The sequence below is a fragment of the Apaloderma vittatum genome, unplaced genomic scaffold (assembly GCF_000703405.1).
Source record: "Apaloderma vittatum isolate BGI_N311 unplaced genomic scaffold, ASM70340v1 scaffold4087, whole genome shotgun sequence".
NCBI lineage: Eukaryota > Metazoa > Chordata > Aves > Trogoniformes > Trogonidae > Apaloderma > Apaloderma vittatum.
In genome coordinates, this window is record NW_009726560.1 from 52,902 (window position 1) to 78,394 (window position 25,493).

The window sequence follows — 25,493 nt, forward strand, 5'->3', positions numbered from 1 at the left end:
TTCTCTTAACACTACAGCCCATCCGTGTGGAACTGCGACAGCACACTGGCAAGGCAGGCACCATGAAACGCATTTAGCATTAACGTGAGGAGGAGAATGATCAGTGCGCCTTAACGAAGCCCAGTGCCCTGAACTCTGTGCTAGAGCCGGCGCGCTTGATTTGAGAAGCAGCACCCAAGGGTATACCTTGGACTAAATTTTCCTCAGCGCCACGTGATGGCAGGGAGGTTCGGAAATGTTGCCTCTATTAGCACGAGAACAGTATGAAGTGTCAAATCCTGAGGAGTTCCTGTGTGTGTAACACACCGCGTATGAACTTTCTCTGAGGATTGTGAAAATTCTAGCAGATGTTACTACATCCTAGCCAGATGTTACTGTCCATTGTACCTTTCAAATGATTTTTAGATCTGATATTTTAACAAATTTTTAAATTTATATAGCTGTACCATTACCCAGAGGCCAATGTAGTAAACCTCTGAAGTAAAATTAGAAATCCTCTCACTGAAAACATATCGTGAAAAGGATGGGGTGTCAAAATGTAAACTTGTTTTTTTTTTCAAGTTAATTTCATTAGGAATTTCTGTGAACTGCGTGGTAGATCTTTAGATGTGAGTTTAGAAATACACTTTCTTGTTGTATGTCTGTATGTGGGTATATCATAGAATCGTAGAATGTTCAGGGTTGGAAGGGACCTCTAGAGATCAACTAGTCCAGGCCCCCTGCCAGAGCAGGATCCCCCAGGGCAGCCACACAGGAACGTGTCCAGGCGGGTTTTGAAAGTCTCCAGAGAAGGAGACTCCACACCCTCTCTGGGCAGCCTGTGCCAGGGCTCTGGCACCCTCATGTTGAGGTGGAACTTCCTATGTTCTGACCTAAACCCGTTATTCCTTGTTCTATTGCTGGGCACTACTGAAAAGAGATTGTTTCCTTCCTCTTGACATCCAACCCTCAGATATTTCTATATGTTAATAAGGTCCCCTCTCAGCCGTCTCCTCTCAGGGCTAAACAGCCCCAGTTCTCTCAGTCAGTGTGTACACATTCAAATACAGATTTAAGTACTAAGTTAAAAGTAAGGCTTTTTCTTGAAAGATGCCAAACATTAAAAAATTCTGTTTCCTGAGATCACTTCTCAGGCTGAATTTTTTGGGGAGCAGGGATAAACCAGAAGAAAAGGACTTTTTGCTCTGAGTAGAGTTGTATAGTTGTCAAAAAATAAGTTGAAGTGAACACCTGGTGACTTGTTTTTGGTTTGAACTAGGTGGAGGACTCATTGGGAGAAAGGGCAGCATAGGCACGTTGGGAAGAACTGATACGATGATGTGTGCCGTGTACGGATGGACGGAGGAGATGGCATTCTCTGGAACTTCCACGGGGGATGTGTGTATCTGGAGAGATGTGTTTCTCATAAAAACTGTCAAGGCACATGATGGTCCTGTGTTCAGCATGCACGCATTGGAAAAAGTAAATAAACCGCTCATTGTTCCTCAATGTCTGGACAAAATGTCTGCCTTTCCCAAACTCGGGAATCCGTGGCTTTATTTTCATTACAGAAAAGCCTCATGAGGCACAGATTCAAAATAGTGTTTTATGCATGTCTCTAATTCCTGTTATGTAACATGCTGTTCCTCAAACGCTTGTTGGTCCAGTGACTTTCAGTAATTTTCATTATCTCCTCTTAAAGAAATAATACTAACTTACGATGACTGAAAGTTACTTTTGATTTACGCATCCATAAGTGTACTGGAATACGTGAGCCTGTGAGAAAGGAAGATCATACTATTTGTGAATGGGTGTTCCAGTTAGATTACTTGTATTTTTGAAGTTATGTGTAAGTTTGTGTTTTGCTAGGTTAGACCAAGTTGCTTCATCTTCTAATATTTGAGTTTCAATTTTATAGCTTTGGACAAAGTCTATATTATTCATATTACAAGAACTTAGTGCTCCAAAGGAACATACTAATAATTTCAGTATTAAGTATACCTGTTGCTTCCTTAAATATTGGCAAATAATTTTTGAAGGCAGAATGGCATAAATATGCATATATTTGAGCAATTTAAGCACTAATCAATTTCTTCTGAGTGGTACTAAGTTTTACTTGGAGTAGTGAGGTGAAATGCCAAAGGGATATTGAGGCTAAATATCAAGAATAACATTTTAGTATGGCAGTTAAATTAATTTTTTTTAGTATGGTAGAAGCTTGTTTGTTAGAACTTTTAAATCCAACCTGTGTACATGGAATGTACAGAACTGTGCTGCCTTTGTCAGGAGGAGAATTCAATCATTTTGTTTCTCCTAATCTTTTAATCTGCAACATCTGTAGTTCTGTGCATAACAGTGTTGTATATAATCCATTTTTGGTATTGGCTGAAAAATTAAGGAAAGATAATTGATTATAACTTGTGATTTATTTTTATTTTTCCCTTTTTTTACCAGGGATTTGTCACTGGAGGAAAGGATGGGGTAGTAGCTCTCTGGGATGACACCTTTGAACGTTGTCTCAAAACTTATGCCATCAAAAGGGCTGCTTTGGCCCCCGGATCTAAAGGTAACACAGACTTTGTCCTATTTTTCATTCTGTTTAAAATACCTTATTTAGAAAACTTGGTCTGTGGAATTGCTTTCCCCAATGGGAGGAAATCTGCATTTGACATAATGAATACTGAAACTCATTTTTTAAAAACTTTATTAATTCTCAGTAAGCCAATCTTCTGTTAAGAAGGGAATGGTGTGTTGCTGTGTCGGTTTGCAGATTTGGTGATTGCAGATGATAATATTTACCTTATTATCTGCCTGAATTACTTGATTTAATCTTGAGTCTATCACCATTTAGGTGATTTTTTTTTTTTAAGTAGCAACTAAAAGTACTACTATATTTCTAATCATGAAGTATGTTCTCTGATCTTTTTTGTTTTGAAGGAGGGAATGGAATTCAGAATTGTGGTTAGTTTTGTAAGGTGTTAGTACATTTTGTAACTTAATTGTATGTAAATGCATAGATGTATTTTAAAATTACTTAAGAACATTTTCATTCCTATTATTCTTATTTCTTTCACTTATTTTTGGTCTTAGTGCTTATTTACAGTTTTGCCTATTTGACATTTTGATGTTTCTTCCCTCACCCCCTTAAAATTACATTTGCTGTGTTCTGATGTATATGGTTTGATTTTCAAAAGCCATGAATGAGAACACTCGTTAACTAAAAGATTCTACTACAGAGAACCTCATTCTCATATCTGTTTAATCAAAAGCTAGATTTGAAAGTGCTATAAATGCTCGCAATATAGTAGTGTAGTTGATAATTCACGTGCACGTTTTTTCACTAAGAGTGCCAGTGAGTCAAACTGATTAAACTTCAGAGATACTCAGCTGAGCTGAAAGATCAGTGTCAGTTGGGTTATTGCTAAATGAATCCAAACATGTACGTTCTTCCATGCAGGAATAATTTTTAACTTGTTTACTACTGAGTATCATGTTCTACGGTGAGAATGTAATGTGTGTATGTGTGAAAAATCCTCATTAAAGCATACTTGAGAATTTTTCTGTCTTCTAACATTTTAATGTTCTAGGTCTCCTCTTGGAAGATAATCCTTCTATACGTGCCATATCTTTAGGACATGGTCATATTTTAGTGGGTACAAAGAATGGTGAAATATTGGAGGTGGATAAAAGTGGACCAATAACTCTTCTGGTGCAGGTACATGTTAAATCTCAGTCAAATATTCCATACCACAAACACTATTTTATTTGTTAAGTAAAGACTGTTGTGAAAAGAAAAGGATTTTAATTATTAGTGAAATTAGTGAGGTACTACCAGTTTATAGATTTTTAATGCTTGACTAGACCTATGACTCTTTAATGAGCAAGGCGGATCACAGAATTTCATGTACTAGTTTGTTCAAGAAGTTCTTCCTTTCAAACGGACCAAGATCATATTTCTGTTTTTAAAAAGGAAAAAAAGGAAAAAATATGTCAAACAATACATCTACCACTAAATTCTTTATAAACTTTTTTTTTGAGTACTGGTTACTCTTACTATTTTTGAAAATTGTCTCATTGAGGTTTATTTTTAGATTTTCTTTGTAATTGTGCAAATAACATTTCAATTTTCCTTGCCATACTACATGGACTGCATTTCTTACAAAACAGGTTTTTTTCTTCATATCTTCGTATCTTCATTCCCTTGATCTACTGGTCACCTTTCTATTGACGCAACCCAGGAGACAGTTGGTCTTCGGGGCTGCGAGCACGCATTGCCAGCTCAGGTCAAGAGTTTCATCTGCCAGTACCCACAAGTCCTTTTCCACAGGGCTCTTCATAGTCTGCTTCTCCCTCAGGCTGTATTGATTCCGCAGGTTTCCCTGAGGTGCAGGACTTTGCACTTTCCCGTGCTGAACCTCATGAGGTTCACATGGGCCCACTTCTCCAGCTTGTCCAGGTCCCTCTGGCTGGCATCCTGCCCCTCTGGTGTGTGAACTCCACCACTCAGCTTGGTGTCATCTGCAAACTTGCTGAGGGTGCTCTTGGTCCCACTGTCTGTGTCATTGACGTAGATACACGTGAGGATTATTTGTCATTAGTACAAATTACTATAGTTTGCACTTCTACTGTAAGTAGCAGGGTGAGGTTTTTTTAAGTGTTTCATGTTTCTATTATGGTATTTCTGTACTACCCTCTAAAGATAGGCATGCTCTCTCTCTGGTGCTTTTGTTTGTTTATTTTTGTTTGTTTTTAACTTCCTTAAATGTATTATTCCGTACTTCAGTTTAAAATAAAAAGTTGATCTGATTCATTGTGTTTTTTTCAGGGTCACATGGAGGGGGAAGTTTGGGGTCTAGCTACTCATCCTCATTTACCTATTTGTGCCACTGTAAGTGATGACAAAACCTTAAGAATATGGGATTTATCTCCTAGCCATTGTATGTTAGCTGTTCGCAAATTGAAGAAGGGTAAGATGCTTAGTATGACAAAATATTTAACTGAATTTACGAGCATTATGAATCTTTAAAAAGCAAGACTGAGTAAATTAATTTCTTTGTTGAAATTGTTTTACTGATGCTGTGTTCATGAGTTACGTAGTCCTTAAGCTAATGAATCTGAGTGAAAGATTTATATGCAATATTGTTTCTTAAGATTATTTGCAATTGTAACATATTTAGGTTAGTGAATTTACACTAAATTTTAGCCAATTACATAAATCTGCCATGTTGCTTAGAGTACTGTAAGCTTTTTTGAACAGTGGAGGACTTCAGATCCAGAAATTTTTGGAAGAAGTCCTAGAAGTAATGTTGAATTTTTCTTCTTTGTGAACATTAGAAGAATCTGGAATGTCAAGGAAAGAGAACAGTCATATAATTCTTACTTGTTGTATACATAACTAAATTATATTTTGACAGATCATGGAAAATCTGTTGGAATTGACATCATATAAGGAGGCTATTTTTTAGGATTAGACCAGGCTGGCCTTAACAATCGTTTAATGATCTATATGCTTTGCTAGATGAAGGACTGCAGTGGGCTTTATCTGTTCAGAATTGAGTAAAGCATTTTGATCCAAAGTCTGTAGGGAGCTTAGCTGAAGATGATTTGGACTGATAAAATAAACGTAAGAAGAGTCATGAGCTGACACAAGCAGGAAAGTTTCAAGGCGGTGAAGTCTGCTCGAGTCTTAAAGTTGATGTTTCTTAATACTTTTAAGAGTAGTTTTGGCAGAAAAAATAAGATTGCGATGAATTAATTTGCTGATGAGGCATGTTTTGAGATACTTTGGCGATACTGAAAAGTACCTGTGTACTGTACTGCTATATTGCATATTCTGCATATTGCAGTTATGGAAATGAGGTAATATTTGGTAATTAAAAAAGACAAGACTCAAGGACTGTAAGAAAATTATCTGTGTAGCTGAGGAGTAACCAAGGAGCAGAAAGTATGGAAAAAGAGAAGCTACAGGATAATGAATGGGAAAGTTTGTGGTGGAGTCAAGCTGACTCCATAAATGAAGGATTACTGTCTGCAGGTTAATCAGAGGAACAAAGAGTAGGGAAAAATAATTACCTTAATCGAAATTTCTGATGTGGCAACAAAACTATATAAGCTGACTGTAAATAAATTTAGATTGGAAGTTAAGCTGTTTTTCAAATGTAACTTGACATGTTTATTAAAAAGATTGTATGACATAGTGACCACGATCAAACAACTGGTTTCTGTGAGTCCAGAATGTCTTTTCCAGCTGTGATCTCCTTAACAGAGCAAATGGTAACAAACGACTGGCACCAGATATTAAGGAGAGCAAATCAAAAATATATAGACAGTAGTGATTAATCTGTATTACTGATGGAAAAAACGTCAACTGATATAAAAAAAAATGTAATCTAAGATTCTGGAATTGTGTACTTATTGGTTTACCAATATCTTCTGTGTGCTATCACAGATGTAGAGCTTAGAAATGATCTCAATAGCATCTAAAAATTTCATTAGACTATATACTGTAATAGCTTTCCTTTACTACTGGAAAAATAAATCTAAAAGAGGGATTATGCACTGTAAATGTACCTGAATGCCATTTCTGTATTCCTCATAGGAGGTAGATGTTGCTGCTTTTCGCCTGATGGAAAAGCATTAGCTGTTGGTCTCAATGATGGAAGTTTTTTGATAGTTAATGCAGATACCCTGGAGGATCTAGTCTCTTTCCAGCACAGGAAAGATGTAATTTCAGAGATCCGATTTTCTCCTGGTAAGTGATTCAAAATGCAGTTTTTTACATCAAGATTGTTCAAGCAACCTTTTTAACCTTTAAAATCTAAAAGAAGTAGATAATTGCAGTAGTCTTTTACATGTAACAAATAAGTCAGCAAGACGAATACTAACAGTTTGGAAAATATTGGATGTGAAGTCCTATGTTGCTTGTTTGAGGATGAGATAATTGGAATAGGTTTGCTCATAGTAACTTCCTGAATGCAACGGTCAATTATAAATCATGAACATGCAGTAGCTTCCCTAGGTCCCTAGGGTTCCACTTTTTGCTGCATAACTTAGGTTCACTCAGGTTTCTGTTAGCTAATGAGAGTGCTTGAAATTGATGTGTCAGAAAGTTCTGTCATCTTTTCTTTTTTTTTTCTTCTTTTCCCCCCTACAGTGCTTAGCACTCTTTTTCAAACAGTACAGCCCTTATTTAGGAACGCGAATGTATGGCCTGAACTAGTAATACCGCTTCAGTGAAAATACTCTCCTGTAGGAAAAATTTGATGCCAATTACTGGTACCGGTTCTCATGCAACATTACTTTCTGGTTACCTAAGCCTTACCACCCTGAATGCGATAAATGTTTCATCAAGTAGTTTTTATTGTTTGAAGATGTAACATTGTAATGGTTGTGTGTTTCATACTGATTTTAGTTAGGTGATATGAACATTAGTCTGTTGGGGACTGTGTATAAATTAGCACACTCATTTCAAAGAAATCTGAGTTGCATATAGCTCAGCTCTAAAATATAGCTGTGTTTAGTATACAAAGCACTGCAATTTTTGAAAATGTCTTCAGTTTCTATGGGTGTGTTTTAGGGTCTGGAAAGTACTTAGCTGTGGCATCCTGTGACAACTTTGTAGATATTTACAACGTAATGAGTAGTAAACGAGTAGGAATCTGCAAAGGAGCCTCCAGTTACATCACACATATGGACTGGGACGTAAGAGGTAAGCAGCATTCAGTCCAAAACTCTGCTGGAGGATTGATTACATTATAGGCTAAATACAGCACATCTACAGTAGGAATTTGCGATATTGCTGACAGATTTGTTTCTTCAGTTTATGAATATGCTCGCAGCATCTGAATAAATATAAAAACATGATTTTTACTACTATTTATGTATTTTCGAAGTTGTGCAATTTTAAATAAAATAGATCGTCTCTGTAGATTGTTTGGTTTGGGTGTTTTTTTTTTACATCTCCTATGTTCATTGCTTGAATTCTACATCTTGAATAATGTATTGCGTAATGCAGTTGCATCTGTAGCTTAGAAATATGTATCCTTGTCAAAAATAGCAGAAAAACTGGACTTCCCTGTCTTCCTCCTTCTTTTATAGGAAAACTCTTGCAGGTCAATACTGGTGCTAAAGAACAGTTGTTTTTTGAAGCTCCTCGTGGGAAAAAACAGACAATTCCTAGTTTGGAGGTGAGGAAATAAGACTCCCTTTTGACCTTGTTTGCAAATTAGAGTTATGATACAACCATCTATACCATATGGGAGAGCATGAGGTAGAAAAGTATAATTTTAACTGGTCTACTGAAAAAGCTTCTGTTTAGGCTTTTGCTGTCCTTTATCCTTTTTTTATTCAGCCTGTTCAATCAGGTAATGCAATCAGAATGATATAATACATAGAAAATATCACATTTGTCTCTTCTGTTAAGAAATGGACATTTCACTGACTTACACACTTATGAAGATCTCACTGGACTTCTGTATGCACCTTTTGGTACCTAAACACTTTTGATTACTTAGCACTAACCTTGTTGTGGAATACATCATGTCTGCCGTTACATGGCAATACAATATAGTATACATAATATACGTAGGCAAGTGTAGTATATTGTAGCTGTAGTATTGATTTGCTTTCTTAGATGTAGAGCATTGTCATAGGACAGAGAGTGAAAATGAGTAATTTTCAAATACTGTTTTTTATGAGATTGAAAGGCAGTGTTGAAAAACGTAATTTGTTTTCTCTAGCCTGGAAGGGCAGGTAAGGTCAAATGTTTTTAAACACTTCTAGACGTTTTGGAACTGGAAGTGAATAGAAGTGAAAACAAAGGTCTTGCATGAAATCCTGAACGGTCAGAAAACAAGTGGTTGTTATATTAAAATAATATCTTTTAGATGTGACGTATCTTTCAGTGCAAGGATGTTTTCTTGAGGTCAGACGTGGAAGAAAACTGCCTGGGAAGAAGCATGCTGTGTCTCAAACAGGTTGTTTTTGTAGGTAGAAAAGATTGGCTGGGCGTCATGGACGAGCGTTTTGGGCTCCTGCTGTGAAGGAATCTGGCCAATAATTGGTGAAGTCACAGATGTAACTGCTTCATGCCTCACTAGTGATAGTAAAGTGTTAGCCACAGGAGATGATTTTGGATTTGTGAAACTGTTCCGATACCCTGCTAAAGTAAGTAATTTTCAGCTGTTCGTGGAGAAAATTGATTAATAAAACTGCCTTTTCAAAACTTGAAAAATTTGCCACTTGGGAAAAAATAGTTCTTTTTTATAACTTTGGATCAAAGACAGTGTTCAATATTATTTTGCAATTTGGAATGCATTTAACTTTCAGTTAGTAAGAATGACCATTCCAGGTCAGACTAAAGAGCTGTCTTATGTGTTGGCAAATATATAGGAAAAACTGTTGACAGGCACTTTTGAGCTATGTCTTAGGCATTAATATCCTCAGTGTGGTTTTTATCAATGTCGATTTAAGCTCTTTTTTTTTTTCTTCCTCACCGTCATTTCACTCGTGATTTTATGGATCTTTGTTCTGCCCAACCTTAGTAATTTTTCTACAAGATGAAGAGCTTTAATATTTTTTTAAATGCACATCATAGAAAAGCCATTCCAGAAGCACATTATATTTTTACTGCTCTTTTAGAACCTTTGTAGTTTTCCTGTTTATTTATCAGTAAATGAGTCTTCTACTTCGAATGTTTTGGTAACAATGCACAAGTATTGACTCAGAATATTCTGTGTGCATTTTATTCTTAATCTGTTAAAAGTTTTTTCCAAAGAATGAAAATAATCCAGTGTTTATTGCTGGAATCTGTTTATAAATTAATTCCTGTGTACTTGGTATGGAAATATGGTTGACATTTCATGCTGTAGGAGAAGAACTTGGCAAAACATGCGGTACATACGAATACAAAACAGTGAAAGCATAAACCGTAAAGAAGTTAAGAACATGTGCGCTGGCAACTCCTTTCAGTTTTGACTAGCAGATTGGTTAAATTTGATCAGTGCCCTTTCTCCTCTCTTCTTAGGGAAAGTTTGGAAAATTTAAGAGGTATGTCGCTCACAGTACCCACGTGACAAATGTCCGTTGGACTTACGATGACAGTTTGTTGGTCACTGTTGGAGGAGCAGACACGTCTTTAATGCTGTGGACTTACGAGATGGAAGGACATCGAGATAGCAGGCAGTGTGACAGTGAAGAGTCTGATCTAGATTCTGAAGAAGATGGAGGTCAGTACTAATTTGTAAAACCAGCTGGATTATTTTATCTCAAGAAGACTTTATTAATGGAAAATTGCTAATTTAGAAGTAATCACATTTTATATATGAATGCTTTAAATAGTGAAGATGCCTCAAAAACATAAAGTAAAATTTCTTTTGAGGGAAGACAATGATAATGACGTGTTTGACTGCTTTGAGTCAGAGTATATAGAGACTCTTGACATCTTCTAAATGAAAAAATACTAAATGCCAGTTATACTTAACTACCAAAATCTGTACAGAAAGATAGATTCATCGCAGTTGAGATTGGGGCACTAATTCTAATGGAATTACATTGAAGTCTGTATAATGTGAGATCGGTTACCTGATGTAGTAGCATCTGTTTCCGTAATGTGAAAGTGTGGTAGGCTGAGGTAGGCTAATGCTCAAATAGGGACAGCCTATTGCAAGATCATAATATCAATAGTTAAAAAGTGTTAATTGCATTTTGTAGGATTAACTTCTGTTGGTTTTACAGTATTTAATGTTTTCTTTTTCATGTTATAATTGCAAGGTTCATGAGCCTCCAAGCTTGTTCTCTTGGCTCCCGAGTGCAATTTTTCCTCATCAGTTCTTCAGTCTTCAAGCATTTTTAAACTATCACTGCTACTCTTTAAATAATTCTGTGTGATAAAGTAGCTTCAGTTTTCACTGAAGTCTGCTAAATGACCAAAGAGACACCTTAAATATTAGAGACATATTAAACATTCGTTGGAGAAGAATTTTTGTGCCATCTTCAGAGATTTTGTTCAGCTTCTGTATGTGACCAATAACTTTCCCTGGGTTCTGGTGCTTTACACACAACCCTCTTAAGCTGTGTGTTCAAAATACTCTACAACAAAGTAAGATCTGTTAGGCTTTACAAGAAAAGACGTTGGTATCTTTTTGCACAAAAGTTTATGAGGTCCTATTCATTTCAGTTAGAGTGCAAACTTGTAGCTTCCATCCTAATAGATGGACCCTGAAATGGAGAACAGCCTGGTGCTGAATCTTTCAAAGTTTAGCAGCAGGTGTCAGGTAGCAACGTCCTTTATTAGTGTTGCGGGTTAGGGCTGGGCTGGCCGCTAAACACGAACAGATGCTCTCTAACCCTCTCTCTCCTCCCCCAAACGGGAAGGAAAAGGGAATGGGGCAGAGAGACTTACGGACTGGAAAAAAAGCAACTAGAACAGCTTTAATGAAACAATAATGGAAATAATGGTGAAATGATAAAGAACTGTATACAACTATATATAAGCCCGATGCCAAACCCAACTCCCACCCCGATAGCAATCCCCACTGGTGCTGCAGAGCAGGAGGCACTGGGGAAGCCCCAGGCTCAGCGGCGGCGGCGGGAGCTGGATACAGGAGCTGGATTTGGGAACTCAGGATCCGGATCAAAAGCAGGAGGTCAGATGGAGTCCTCCCTGGACACCGGCCATTGCAGAAAAAGGGATAGAAACTCTTGTGATCACTCAGTTTATACTAAATATGTTGTATATGGAGTGTCATACCCTCATTGGTCACCTGTCCTGTCTATTACCCCCCAGAGGAGCAACCCTTTACTTCCTTGTGACCCCACTTACTACCCGGCACCCCCAGCGTGGCACACAAGAGCCAGCAGTGGCCTTGGTCACTACAGGAATAAGCAAGAGCCTTTCTGCATCCCAGTCCCAGGCAGTAACTGTAAACATCAGGTGTTAGCACTGCTAGTAGCACACACTGTCTGCAAAAACATGCTGCTGACTTCAGAAAGTGCAGCCTTTTAGAAGAGACTAAACTGGAAAGAAAAAATCACTAAACAGAATTGTTTTTTTTAGCTCAAACCAGAACAGTTAGTGACCCTGAGTTAAGGCCAACCAAGAAGAAATGAGGTAACTTTGAATGTCCCTTGAATCTTTGATAATAATTTTCTTCCACAAAGATATTGTGGAGAATTTTTTTTAAGGCTGTCTTTTATTAACAATGGTCATAATTCCCAATTACTTTCTTTTGAATATTTATCTAACTAATAATACATGGTATAATTATTTGTATAGTCCAATACATTGTTGAAACCTGCACAAGTTACAATTTAATTTTTTTCTGATATCTTATTTTGTTTTGATACTGTTCACTCTGATTTTGTTAGGTTATGACAGTGATGTGACAAGAGAAAATGAAATTAATTACACCATAAAAGCCTTATCCACGAACATTAGACCAATGTTTGGAATTAAGCCTCATCTGCAGCAAAAGGAACCAAGCTTAGATGAAAGGTAATTGCTAAATTACAATTCCAGTCAAGAACGTAATCTGAAAAGATGGTTAATAGTAAAACATAATAATGTTGGAATATATATACAATTTAAAGTGATATGTATAAAGAGAATGGAAATACTTCCTTGGACAGAAAAAACCCCAATGACAACTTAAGAAGAATTTTGCCTAAAGAGCTAGGCTGTATCTCTTTCTCAGAGAGCACAAAGGACTACAAATGAGGTATGCTTACTATGTTTGGAAAGTCTCATGAGATAATTGAGTTATTTGGTGGCAATATGTTTGACAGTATGGTCTTTTTGAAACTTAAATACCAAGTGATGTCTAGTGATGGCCTTATATGCATGAACCTGTACAACTGTTTTATTGAAAGACAGCTCTCAGTTTTTTGTTTTTGCCAGCAGAATGATCTGACTAATTCAGCTGTAATTGCTCCTTGTGTTTCTATCTCCAGATAACTTCCACCTTCACCTTCCTTTGAAAAGATTTCTCCACAGCAGTTCTGCAGTTTCTATTAATGAGACTTGGGAAATGCAGTTGATTGATTTGCAGTGTTAGTTGTATTGTTTAGTTCACTGTCATATGCTTGATGAAAGAAAGGAGTGGGAAGCAGAGTAGAGTAAGACCAGCAGGTAAAGTAGATATGAAGCAAGAAAAACAACTTACAACTACTAGAACATAATACATTGTAGAATCTGCAGTTGAGCATAGGACCCTGAACGTTGTTTGTTATCAGCAAAATAGATGTGAGGGAAAAAGATAGAGGGATTCCTACCAGGATACAGTGGCAGTCGAGGAATGCTAGTGTTCAAGAGACGAAAGTGAGGAAAACACAACACAGTGTAATTAGGTGTAAGGGTGCAGATAAAGAGCAGGCTGGAGACTCCCCGCAGGAATGTGAGCAGCTGTGTTACAATGCACGTGCCTCTTTCTGCGATGCAGCCAACAGAGCTGTGATGCCCTTGTTGAGAAATGCAACTTGACATTCGTGGGAGTTTGGTGTCATCTTTAGTTTTTAAGTTGTGTTGCTGAAGGAGAGAATGAATGCCTGGGTATAAAGCTGTGGCTCCCTGCCTTGCATTTAAAATGAGAAATGTTTTCTTGTGTTTATTAAGTAGGTGTATTTGATGTGCAAGTCAGAAAGAAGTAATGTGTATGATATCAGTGTTTTGCATTTATATCTACTCTCATTCATGAAAGCTGTGATTAAAGATTTTATTTTTTGAATGAAATTGCAAGGGACTTGTATTTCTTTCAATAATTGTTTCTGGTCAGCTGTGAGCTATGTTTTTCAGTTTCAAATAAGGTATTAAACTGATTCTGTAGTAAGGTAACTAAGTTCTGATTCAGAATGCGTAAAAGTTCATGAAAGAATTCCATTGCCTGCATTGTTTAAAAGTTTGGGCTGCCTAAATCTTGAAAGAAAAGGTTTTGTAAAAAACTAAAACCAGAATATTGTTACCTTATGCATTTTAACTTCTGCTGAAGTTGATACTGTGTGAGATTGGTAAGTGTTTTAGTAAGTCTACTTTCATATATACTAATTTTTGTTTTATTTTAATTTCCCTTTCCTTTTGCTTCCTATGAAGGCAGGGGGTAGTGAGGTAAGTTCATTTACACAAATTCCAGGATCAAACACATTTTACTAAGTTAAGCTGCTTGTAAAAGTGGTTGTACTTTGAAATAGAAGTGAATGCTTTAGCTCTTTACTATTAAGTAGTAGTTTGCTAATGGTACAAAAGGGATAAAGGACAAAGAATAAGCCCAGTTCTCAGCCTGAGCGGACATGAGTGGGTGCTAAATAGAGTATTTGGGAGTAGGTGATCAAGTCTCATCCTCTTTTCCTTAGTACTTTGGTTAAGTAGCTATAGTCAGAGCTTGCCTAACCTCTTGTGCAGTTCTGCAAGACTATATCACAGTGTTGGTGTGTAGGCATCCAGCATGGAAAAGAAAGTGCTGGGAGCACATTGCGCAGATGCCCAAACTTGCTTTATGAGCAGCATCACCACATCTCCACCACTGTGTTGGAGCTAATAAAGGTTCAGGTCTGAGAGGACATTCTTGACTTGGCTGCAGCATTTTACCAGTGCACCTATATACTATGTAAGGATTAGAGCTGCCAGTTCCGCGTAGCGTTCGTATGACATGCAGGGTCCTTAGCTTAAGTGCCTGCATTAGGTAATGAGATTTTGCATGTTTGTAGCTCTTATATTTGTAGCACAACAAATCCTTAGGCAGTGTCTTCTTATTCTCAGTTTTCTGGTTTCGCTCATAAATTACCTTTTTTCCATGCAATAGAAATAAAAAAAATAATATTTGCTTTCCCCTTCACAGCACCATGGTTTTACTAGGAGCGGTGGACATTTCTATATCTTAAGCATTTTTATGGCTAACACAGTAACTTGAGATGTGAGTTGTGTCAACCCATACTTCTTGGCAGTACTGCCTTTGTTTTTTCCTTTGAGACAAGCATGATCTTCCCCACTTTTTATGGAACTTTTTTTTTGAGTAACTATCTTATCTAAGGAATTCAATATTCAGAAGAAAATAAGAGAAGTATTTTTTGAAAATAAGCGATGCTAGTGCTGTATAACTTAATTTGCTGAATAGAAATATCTTGAAGCCTTAAATTTCAGGCATGTTTTTTTTAAAACTTATGGATGCTGAAACTCAAGATTTCATGCAGATTCAATCAGTTTAAGCTCTGCTTGCAGTATAGTTTAAGGCCACCTCTACTAATGATATGCCATTCTCTAGAAGTAAAATTACTGCTATGTATTGTTGACATTGGAATACATACTTTAACTTCTGTTGAAAACGCAAAATGGTGTTGGCCATGAGGCAGCACTTATGGTCATAATTTGAATTATTTATAATTTCTGAATAATAATATGAAAAGATAGTATTTTTGTGTGAAAAGATGTCTACTGTGTGTCCTATACGGTTGTGTAATAGCTTTTTGGATATTCAGTCATTTGCTAGTATGTTTTTGTGCTAGGTAAATTGCTCCAAAGAAAAATGCATCATGGATGGTTAATTTTGAAAACACTTCTGGCTCGACCTCCACTGCAAATCAGTGGAGGTTGGAAGAATCTGGAGGATATTGCTCCATTCTTATTCTGTTCTTTTACTCCCTGAAGTTCACTATTTCTTGTGTCATAGGGGCGATGCTGTGATTGATGTGCCTTAGGTAAGAGTGGCTGAACCAAGAGATTTTTAAAACTAAACAACCAGGAGTTCTAGTTTAATTTTTCACCATATATTTACCATACTGAAAATTTGCAAGCAACTAAAACCTCTGAATGAGTTTGTCTCTCATGGTCATCACTACTCTGTTTTGTTAACACGTGTCATTGCTGAGTCCACATGCTGAGATCTCTTGTATGGGAAGATTCCCGTGTTTTATATCTTTTGGAAATTCTTTAGATGCCCTGTATTCACTCCTAGATGTAATTAAAAACCAGGTATTGTGGCAAAATTGCTTCCGAGGTTGTTGCTTTTTTATTTTTTGGTCTTGAGGAATTTTTTTGTGTGGAAGGACATATGCAAAAACACATAACCTGTTTTAGATCCTTGTGCATTCATAATGGGAAGGGTACTATTTACAAACCAGTCCTTTACTGATTTAGAAGTCGTTATTTTTATAACCTGATAGAGATAATAAATAAATCTGAATTGCACTTCCAAGTGGATGCAAGAGGGAGGAAGCTACTGAAATGAGGCTTCACTTATCTGAACCTCACAATTATCACCTCGTAATTGAAAGAGAAAATACAGATTTTATATAAAAATCTTCCATATGTTTTATATAAATTAACAAAATGCAATTAGATTTGTCTGCTTCCCTGTCTAGTGACTTGTGATATGAATGTAAATAGCACAAATTCCGAAGATTTTTTTTTAAAAAAAACCAGCTTTATCCTCTCCTTTTAGAAAGAAAATAGGGCTTTTTGAAGCTAACCTTTCTGTGAACCAGTTTCTGCACGTTGGAATGTATGTTAGTGCAGGTTATTAACGTGGAAACTGAAAACCCTGACATTTCTGAGTATCTCATTCTTTGCAAGCAGGAATTTCATTATTGTTAGTTACTTGCATTACTGTGTTTCTGAGCACCTAGTGATAGACTAGAATAACATTATGGAAAGTAATGGTCTTCCTTTACCCTTTGGAGGTTTATTTTTTCCTCTTGAATCTGAGCTAAAACTCATGTCACTGAGGAAATCAAAAAGCCAATTAACCAGAGTGTCAGGGTTTACCAAATAGAATCACAGAAAGGACTGAGTTGGAGAGGACCTTTAAGATCAGCCACTTCCAACCCCCCTGCCATGGTCAGGGACACCTCCCACTAGCCCAGCTTGCTCAAAGCCCCATCCAGCCTGGCCTTGAACATTTGCAGGGAGGGAGCATCCACAGCTTCTCTGGGCAGCCTGTTCCAGTGTCTCACCACCCTCATAGTGAAGAACTTTTTCCTAATGCCTCATCTAAATCTACCTTGCTCTAGTTTAAAACCATTGCCCTTTGTCAAGAGTGGGTGCAAGGAGGATGGAGCCAGAATTTAAAGTCTCCAATTTTAAATGCAAAATTGAGGTTTTTTGCAACCAAAATAATCAGGTGTGGCCAGGAAAGAAATGTGTAGTGAAACGATTGCATGGACCAGTGATGAGGGATGAAAGATTTGTATTTGGGTTATGATCTATGTAGACTGACTTCATCAACAGAACCTAACAAGTTAAGTGAACAGTGTGCCTTTATTGAAGACCTCAAGGAAAGGATAACGGAAACACAGGCATATTGCTAGAGAGCTCCAAATAAGTGTTGCACACTTCAGTCATGAAGACAGCACAAAAGCCTTTTATGAAATCTGCCGTGTACCAATTAGATATCTGATCCTATGTTCATATATGTAAATATTTGCAAGCTAATAATTAGTTGTGGTCCATGTGGAAAGTCTTGTTTCATACTTAATCATGAGATTGAAAAAGTAATACTGGAGATTAAAGAATTGAAACTGTGGAATGAAAACTAAAAGTTTTCCTCTTGACTATATGAACATTTGGTTCAGTGGACTCAGGAAAATTGTAAGAGAGTTGTTCGGCACTGTTGGAGAAACTCTAATTTCCCCTGCATAGTGCTTATTTAAATTCTTTATTCCTTGCAGAATTGCATGTTACTGACTGTAAAACCTGTTCAAGATACATTTGAACTTTATTGGGAGAAAAAGTTTAGCTGTTGCCTGTATGAAGGAACAGTTCATTAGTCTTGCATTGCAGGATAAAGTTGGAACTAATTAGAAGGGATTCAGTAAAACAGATTATTTTCATTGTGGGGACAAAAACCATCTGTTTGTAAGTTGTTAACACTGATTTCTTAATTTTCTGGAAAGTTTTCCCTAAGAGATGAGAGAGAAATTATTTTTGCTTCACCTGTAAGTGAGAAAGACAGGTAACTAGTGTCCTTCTTGCTGCAGTGGAATCGCTTGGTGGTTCTTAAATGAAAAGCAAATCAGAACAAAGAAAGTGTACTTGTTAATCAAAGTAATGAAAAGTGCCCCTTCCTAGTACAAACATGGGGGTATATTCTGGTGGTTAGTAGTGATTTTTTGCTAGTCAAAGTATAGGACCATGCATCGTAAGTGAGTGGCGAAACCCTTTCGGTGCAACAAATTTGTGAAACAGATGCTGAGATATCTTCAGTCAACGTAGACTGAGTTAAGTAATCGTGAAAAAAACAGTATATATCAGCAGTGCTCAGCACGCCACACATTTTGACCAGCTGAGCTAATGGTTATTTTACTCTAACTAAATTTTTGTGAGTGAACTTGAACATCTCTCTGAAATAGTGAGTTGACTGTTCTACCCCTCAGCTCATTCTGGAATGTTAAACCCCCACAGCCTTTCTTTGAGTAATTCAGGTGTTTACAACGCCTTAAATACTTGATATACTTAAGGGGATTTTGAGACTGCTTCTGCTTTCTTTCTCTTTTTTATAGTAGGAATCGTTCCTAAAAATTACATTCTCATGCCAACACATGTACATAATTCCCATTTAAGTGAATGGGAGTTTTCTGTAGTAGTAATAGATTTCCATAACTGATGAAGTTGTGAATAATCCCTGTATTGTAAAAAGAAGTAAACAAACCACGAAGTCTCAGTAATAATTATTTGTATGAATAATTCACTGACACCTAGCTTTCAGCCAAACTTGTATAAGTAATCCTTTTCTCTTTCTCACCTGCTGCTGAAAAGAGGTTCCAGGTAATGCTTTTGTTTTGCTATCTAGTCCATGTTTTACTGTCATCTTCCATTTTCCTTAAAAAGCCATCTGTCATGGTGGGTGCTATACTACGCACTTCTCACTTTTCAGAATATTGCTGTATTACAAATTTTAAACTTATATGTATTCATTGTAGTTCTGTTCCATGCAGTAAGCTAGCTAGTTGTTTACCTACCAATATAAAATGAACTGCATGAACCATTAGACTCACTTATGTTTTACAAATATTATTTTTCAATAATATTTATTAAAATATAGAGCTAAGCACTCTCTCCAGTCCCTAGTGGGTAGCTATCCACCTCAGTAGTGGATTGGTTTATATTGATGGGACAGTTTCACCTGACGTGTCAAGGTGTGTATATGTTGCTAAATTATTTTAATATTAGATAACCTCTATCTGCATTAGTGTGTACAAAATGGGACTTACCACTCCTAGGACACGTAATTATGTCTGATAGTTATCAAGAAGCAGTATTTAGAAACTGCTGGATTTTATTTTCTTCTAATGGAAATCGGATCTCTGAAGTTTCACAAGTGACTTTTAAATCTTACCAGGAGTAAACAGGAGGAACTCCTCCTTACTTTAAAAAGTAATTCTCTACTTCATGCTTGCCAGCAACTTTTGGGGAGGGCAGTGAAAGTCCCTTCATGCTGAAGGCTAGTGCAAAATCAATTGCCAAGTTCTTTGTCAGTCCCCCAAAGTAAGAGGTACAGCTATGGTGCTCCTCGCAGAAAGGGACTATTTCTTTTATACCAGCAGCTCTAATTTCCTCCCTGACATCATGCCCAAGATAACATAAAAAAGTGGAATTTTTAAAACAGAAAAAAGTGTTTGAATTCACACTGTCACAATTTACCGTGGAACTCAGAGAACTGATGGCAGCAGTTTTTAATCAGCAGACCATTCCCTTGTTCTGGTAATAACTTCAGAAACTCAGTAGCAATAGAGAAGTAGGGAGTGAAATACCACATCTTACAAGGCAATGTGAAGAGCAGTGTCAATAATGTTGAAAATATGTCTAAAACCATGGAGAAGAGTTTTTCTTTCACAAACTACTTCAAAATGTTTGTATTCCATTTTCATAGTCCCATAATAAGAAATACTAAAATATAAATGCTGAATCTGTAAAGTGCCAAGGTATTTATTTTGTCTATGATAGATGGCTGGAATTCTCCTTCCACATCTTCAAACTGACCCCATCCATACGCACATTCACCCCAAAATGTTATTTATTCTCTCCTTGCCATCTTCTCCACACAATTTGTGAGCATGCAGCCAGATATATGACCACTGGGTGTTGTATGTGCCATTAGTCACTTTCCTGCACATTAAATAGCAAATGAAAAATATCTTCAGGTTTTGCACCTTAAAAAAAAAAAAAGCACATGGAAAATATATTCTGGTGTCTTTCAGTGTTCCTGCTTTTAAATGCACAAGTCGTCATCTTGAAACTTGATTGGGAAGAAAATACATATGTGTTTGTAATTTGCATTCCCGTTCCACTGCTCTGAATCAATATAGAGTTAGTCCTTCATAGATGGGTGCTTGTACAAATTGTTTAGGGGACTTGGGAGATAATATAGATGACTATAAATTGTCAAGTTTTACTGACCGAGGTACATTCACTTTATTCTTTTGCATGATGATATACAAATATAAATGTACTCTCATGGCTAAGAATGGATATCATCCTATATGTGTGTCTGTGTATCTGTATGGCCTTTAAGTATAGATGGTCTTTTCAAGCAGTTGGATAATGCAAGATTGTTTTATCTCTTCTGTTGCAAGGGATTAGCAGACAGCAAAAGTTACAAAAAGGCTACGTTCTAGATCCAAGCGGCAGAGAAATCTTTAGTTCCAGTTACATAAACCTGTGCCAGAATCATGTCTTTTCAGGTTTTTACTGCTTTCATGAAACTTCAGATGTGTTCTCTTGCTCTATTTAGATTTTCTACTTTTCTTTTTCCTAACACACCTTTTTCTCTATCTCTCAGGGATATGAGTGAAATGAAATGAGAGAGGGTGGGGGAAGGAAAGAAATGAGGCAGGAGTTTGCCGTGTCAGATGTGAGAGTGAGAAGTAGAAGAGGAGCTCTTCATACTTTTTATCAATTTCTAGAGTAACAGTAATAAGACTGTTGCTGGATTGGCCATGGTAAATCAGACATTAAAAAGATAAAATATTTGGAAGCATGCTGGAGTAAGCAGGAGGTGGAATGGGCGGTTTTGCTCACTCTTGCCCTACCCCCATCTGTAAAGCAGGACTGACCGCTGGTGCCTGACCTTGTGCGCCACCAGCCGGCTCAGCACCAGCCTCGTCACTCGCTTCCGCAAAAACATGAGGAAAAACTTTTTCACTGTTAGGGTGACAGAGCCCTGGCACAGGCTGCCCAGGGAGGTTGTGGAGTCTCCTCCTCTGGAGACGTTCAAAACCCTCCTGGACGTGTTCCTGTGTGACCTACTGTAGGTGATCCTGCTCTGGCAGGGGGGCTGGACTAGATGATCTTTTGAGGTCCCTTCCAGCCCCTGACATTCTGTGATTCTGCTCCAGAGCTGGCCGCAGGACCTGTGGGCACCTACTGCTCTAGTGTGGGTTTGGTGGTTTGGTTTCGCTTTGTTTGTTGTTGTTTTTTTCCTAGGGCAAAACTCGCTGAATGTACTTCTCATTTTCTTTACTTCCAATATGTAATTGCAGGGATTACCTCTGCTGTTTTTAGATGTATCCTTTCTATTTTCCTGCATCATCCCTGACCTGTGCAGTTCTCCCTCAGGCTCTGGTTTGTATGTACTTTTGGAACAGCACTCAAACAGCACTATTCTCTGACGATGGATGAATGTACACTGTCTTGTGCTACTTCTTGCAGATTTGTTTTTTTACTCTTCAAGAGTGGCATGAGTTAGTGATATGCCTGTTAGCCTTGCTGTTCAGATTCATAGAGGAGGTTATTCAAGGTTACTAGGTCTAGAATCTGACATTCTTCTTTTATGTGCTGCCTGCAATATAATCTAAAAAAAAAAGTTACATTTAAAGATTTTTGTGTTTTGTGAAAAGCATCAGAAACTATACTTCTCTTTCAGCTAGGAAGGCTCCCTGTAAGGAGTGTATCTTTTTCTGCTTTCTTCAAGAAGGTTTGGATTTTTTTTCTGCTGGCAATCATGTCTTGGGTGTTAATGCTTCACAGCTGAGTATGGTGGCATTGTCATTTTCTTTTCAGTCCTTAATATGGCATTGACAGCTGGTTCTAAAACATGCCACTAAAAGCAGTATGTACAGCAAACAGCATTCAGGTCTCCCATTTTTGCAGTACTCCCTACTGTACTTGCCGTTTGATTTTGTAGCTGCTGCATGGGATGAGAGAAGACTTAACATGGCAGAGGAAAACTAGTGAACATTGATAGTATTTATTATAGATCCCTCCTTTTGACTCCCTCTCTGATTCTTGGGGAAGCTAATGGCTAGGACCAACAGAATCACTGCTTTGCAGCCTTCCAATTTGCAGCCCTTCAGCATTGTTCCTCATTTCTGTGTTGAAAAAGAGAAAGGTAATGTTTTACTTGCTTCATTTAAAAAGAATTTAAAGTCAACATTATATAAGTGTTTTTTAAGGAGCCACTTTTGTGTATTTGTTTTTTGAGGCACTTCTTGCATTTTTAAGCGTGCTCCTAGTTACCTAATAAATGAGCAGCGATTATGGAGGTAGTAAAGGAATTAAAGAATTTTAATTACAACTCAAAGTAAACTGTAAGTGGAGAAAAAATGGTTAGCAGCTATTAATATCATTAACCTGTTACACAAATCAGGTATTGGATATTTTTCAATCACTAATTCTTAGTCAAAAAATAACAGGGTATGTGTAGTCGTGGGTATGTGCAAGTCTTTTAAGTTGATAACCCTGTTATTTCTTTGAAGACTTTTGCTTGCGCAGGCAGAGAACTGATTATTAGTTTGCCATTTAACTTCAGACATTCTTAGTACTAGAATTTGTTCCATTTTAAGCGGTACTTACATTCATATGCAAAACAAACCAAACCTACTTGAAAGCCAAACAAAGCTTTATTTGTTAATATTTTGACCATTTCAGAAAAGGTGCTGGAGAAAAAAACCCTGTTCTTTATGAGAGAAGAGGGAATCTTAATGTAAATTTTGTTTGATGAAGCTGGCTGATGCTTTTAGTTTCTGCTGCTTTGTTTACTTTAATGAATAGGGGTGGGTGTTTACTTGCTGTATCGCTGAAGTGCTTTTAGAAGGCTGCTCCCCACACATAAGTTGTGCCTTTCCGATTTTTGTTCGTATATTTCAATAGTTTTGTTTGATTTGGTTTGATTCGATTTGAGTAGCAGACAGTAATAAGAAGGGTTCTATGGCACTGGGAATACCTGTTACCTCTTGATCAGTGTATTTGTAACCAAAATTGATTATCTACTGTGAAGGCAGGCAAAAAATACCATAAAAGATTTTTTCCTCTACAAAGCTTCAGATAAGCTCTCACCATATATATGTAATATGATAAACATTGTAATCTATTGGAAGTGTTCTCTGGTGATAATTTAGAAGCTTCTAAATAAAAGTGTAGTTCCCTTTTTTTTCAACATCAAAAGCGAGGATTCTATTCATGCTTTATGAAGCTATTATTGTAATATGACAAATGAGAGGATGCTTGGAGTCAGTGGCAGTAGGATGGAGGGAAGCACCTGGAAAATAGTTGAGGAGGCTAGGAATTTCTCATCAAGTGTAAGACCTGGAAAGAGCTGATTGAGAGACAGTAGTGATTCGAGAGCACTCAACAAATTGGATGTTAGGATTGCTGACAGAAATCAGGTGTATTCCTTGCTTCCTGTACTGGCCAGTGTGCTTGTGTAAGCAATGATGGCAGCCCAGACCGGGCTTGGTTTGCTTTTCCTCCTCTTTATTGAAAGTTAAGAGAACACTTTTTCACCTTTACAGTCTAAGGGGCAGGATGCTATGGCTGTGAGCTGGGTATAGGCTATAACTGAAAAAGGAGTTGAAATGCCATGCTTTTCTGTCTCAAAGTGTGTGTGGATTCCTCCTAACTGGAGACTTCAGAGAGGAAAAAAAGATCTGTAACGGAGGGCCTTTGAGAATGAGGTCTGGGGGTACATTCCCACCAGACGTATTTCAAGCTGGACTGAAAGAATACTGCTATCTTTTATTATTTGTCTCTGAGCAAGAAGACCTTTAGTGCATGTCCACATGGGACTCCTTTTCTGACCTGCATTGCTAGATATGGTAGATATCCCTAGATTTTGCCTTTACTGACAGTTTATTAGAAGTTGGGTTTCTGAGAGGGAAGATTTTGGAGTAGCAAAAAAATGAGACTTAAACTACTGCTCTTTGTGAAGAGTTAGTGTTCTCTGTTTTAATTTGCACCTGTTTATGAATTAAGAGGAAATACAATCTTCAGTTACTATCCTTCATGCCTTGAACTTTCTTTTTAACTTTAAATGATTATTTTGTCATTTGCTCTGATAGAATTTGTCTAATACAGCCCATATTCCCTCCCAATGAGAAGACTTAGTGTGTTAACTATCCAGCATAAAGCAGCAATAGTATTTCTTTTGGATCTAGATTTGGATTTTCTGTTGTAAAGATTTTCCATTTCATAAAATCTAGACTACAGGCTTCTAACACAGTTTATAGTTTCAGTATAATTTACATTATGATATGTGTAGATGTTTTGGTAATATGGCATGAAGTTGTACTAAAATTAGGGAAAATGGAGAACTAAAGCTCAGAAAATCGTATTTTATTTGAATAACTGAAAAGATACTTTCGCAGTATCGTTCAAAACATACAGTGTACAAACAAATCACAGAGTATTGTTCTTCAAAAAGACACTCTGATGATTTTGCGTCAAAGTCATCATTCAAGATCAGAGATGGAATTAGAAGTACTTTAAACTAAAAAGGGAATATGAAAGACAGCTGACCTGTTGCTTTATTTCTGATATTAGTTTGTCTCACTGCCTACGGGGTTAAAGTGTCTGTATTTCATTGAGTGTATACGTAGAATTTATTTGTAAATTAATTGTTCCTAGCAAAGGTCAGACTTAGAGATTTCTTTTCATGGCCACATGTGCTGTTTATACAGAATCAGTACCTATTGTTCCTGCAGATTACTAGAAATAATTGCGTGATTTTGATACATAAAACTTACTTCTATGTTTCTTTGTAAGTGAACAGTTGAGCATAATCTGAAAGATACATTACAGATACTTAACATATCAGGTTGAGATTTCATAATTAACTCTGGGCTATTCAGAACAGTGGAACAGAAGTTATGGCTGATAATAATGCATTTGCATGATGATGACTTACTTCCAACTAAACATTAAACAGTAAGTCTTTTCTGATGATGTAAGTGTGAATAGGCAGGTGTACCCAGAATTCTTTACAAACTATTCTAAAATAAGAGATATTAGGGCTTACTGAAGGCATGTGGGAACAAGAATAATTATCTCAAGTATTTAGGTTAATCAGGTAAGCCTTTGAAGTTTATCCAATAAAAATTGCTACAGAGAAGATGAATGTGTGTTAAGAATGTAGCTCGAAAAAGCTAAGAATATTGTATCAGTGGTCATCGTCATAAAACAAACTGTTCCACTAACCTCATGGATTATTGAAGAATTATTGGAAAACCCAGCGTGTTAAACAGAGATGTGGGTTTGGGTGGGGTTTTTTTGGCAGAGCTATTTCTTTCGAAGGTGAATACAAGGATCAGTTCAGCAG

At 37.1% G+C, this 25,493-nt stretch overlaps 1 protein-coding gene across 1 annotated transcript in view; it reads left to right on the top strand.

Annotated features, from left to right (window-relative positions):
• The window catches only part of EML5 (echinoderm microtubule associated protein like 5), a gene marked incomplete at its 5' end in the record, with an annotated part of 85,727 nt that overhangs the window by 40,545 nt on the left and 19,689 nt on the right, over positions 1-25,493 (top strand). The window contains 12 exons of the mRNA XM_009873325.1: positions 1,259-1,461; positions 2,434-2,545; positions 3,567-3,694; positions 4,805-4,946; positions 6,578-6,730; positions 7,556-7,687; positions 8,077-8,165; positions 8,968-9,144; positions 10,004-10,205; positions 12,346-12,472; positions 14,063-14,077; positions 18,719-18,727. Of these exons, the coding sequence (XP_009871627.1) occupies positions 1,259-1,461; positions 2,434-2,545; positions 3,567-3,694; positions 4,805-4,946; positions 6,578-6,730; positions 7,556-7,687; positions 8,077-8,165; positions 8,968-9,144; positions 10,004-10,205; positions 12,346-12,472; positions 14,063-14,077; positions 18,719-18,727 (1,489 nt within the window). The remainder of the gene's footprint in view (positions 1-1,258; positions 1,462-2,433; positions 2,546-3,566; positions 3,695-4,804; positions 4,947-6,577; positions 6,731-7,555; positions 7,688-8,076; positions 8,166-8,967; positions 9,145-10,003; positions 10,206-12,345; positions 12,473-14,062; positions 14,078-18,718; positions 18,728-25,493) is intronic.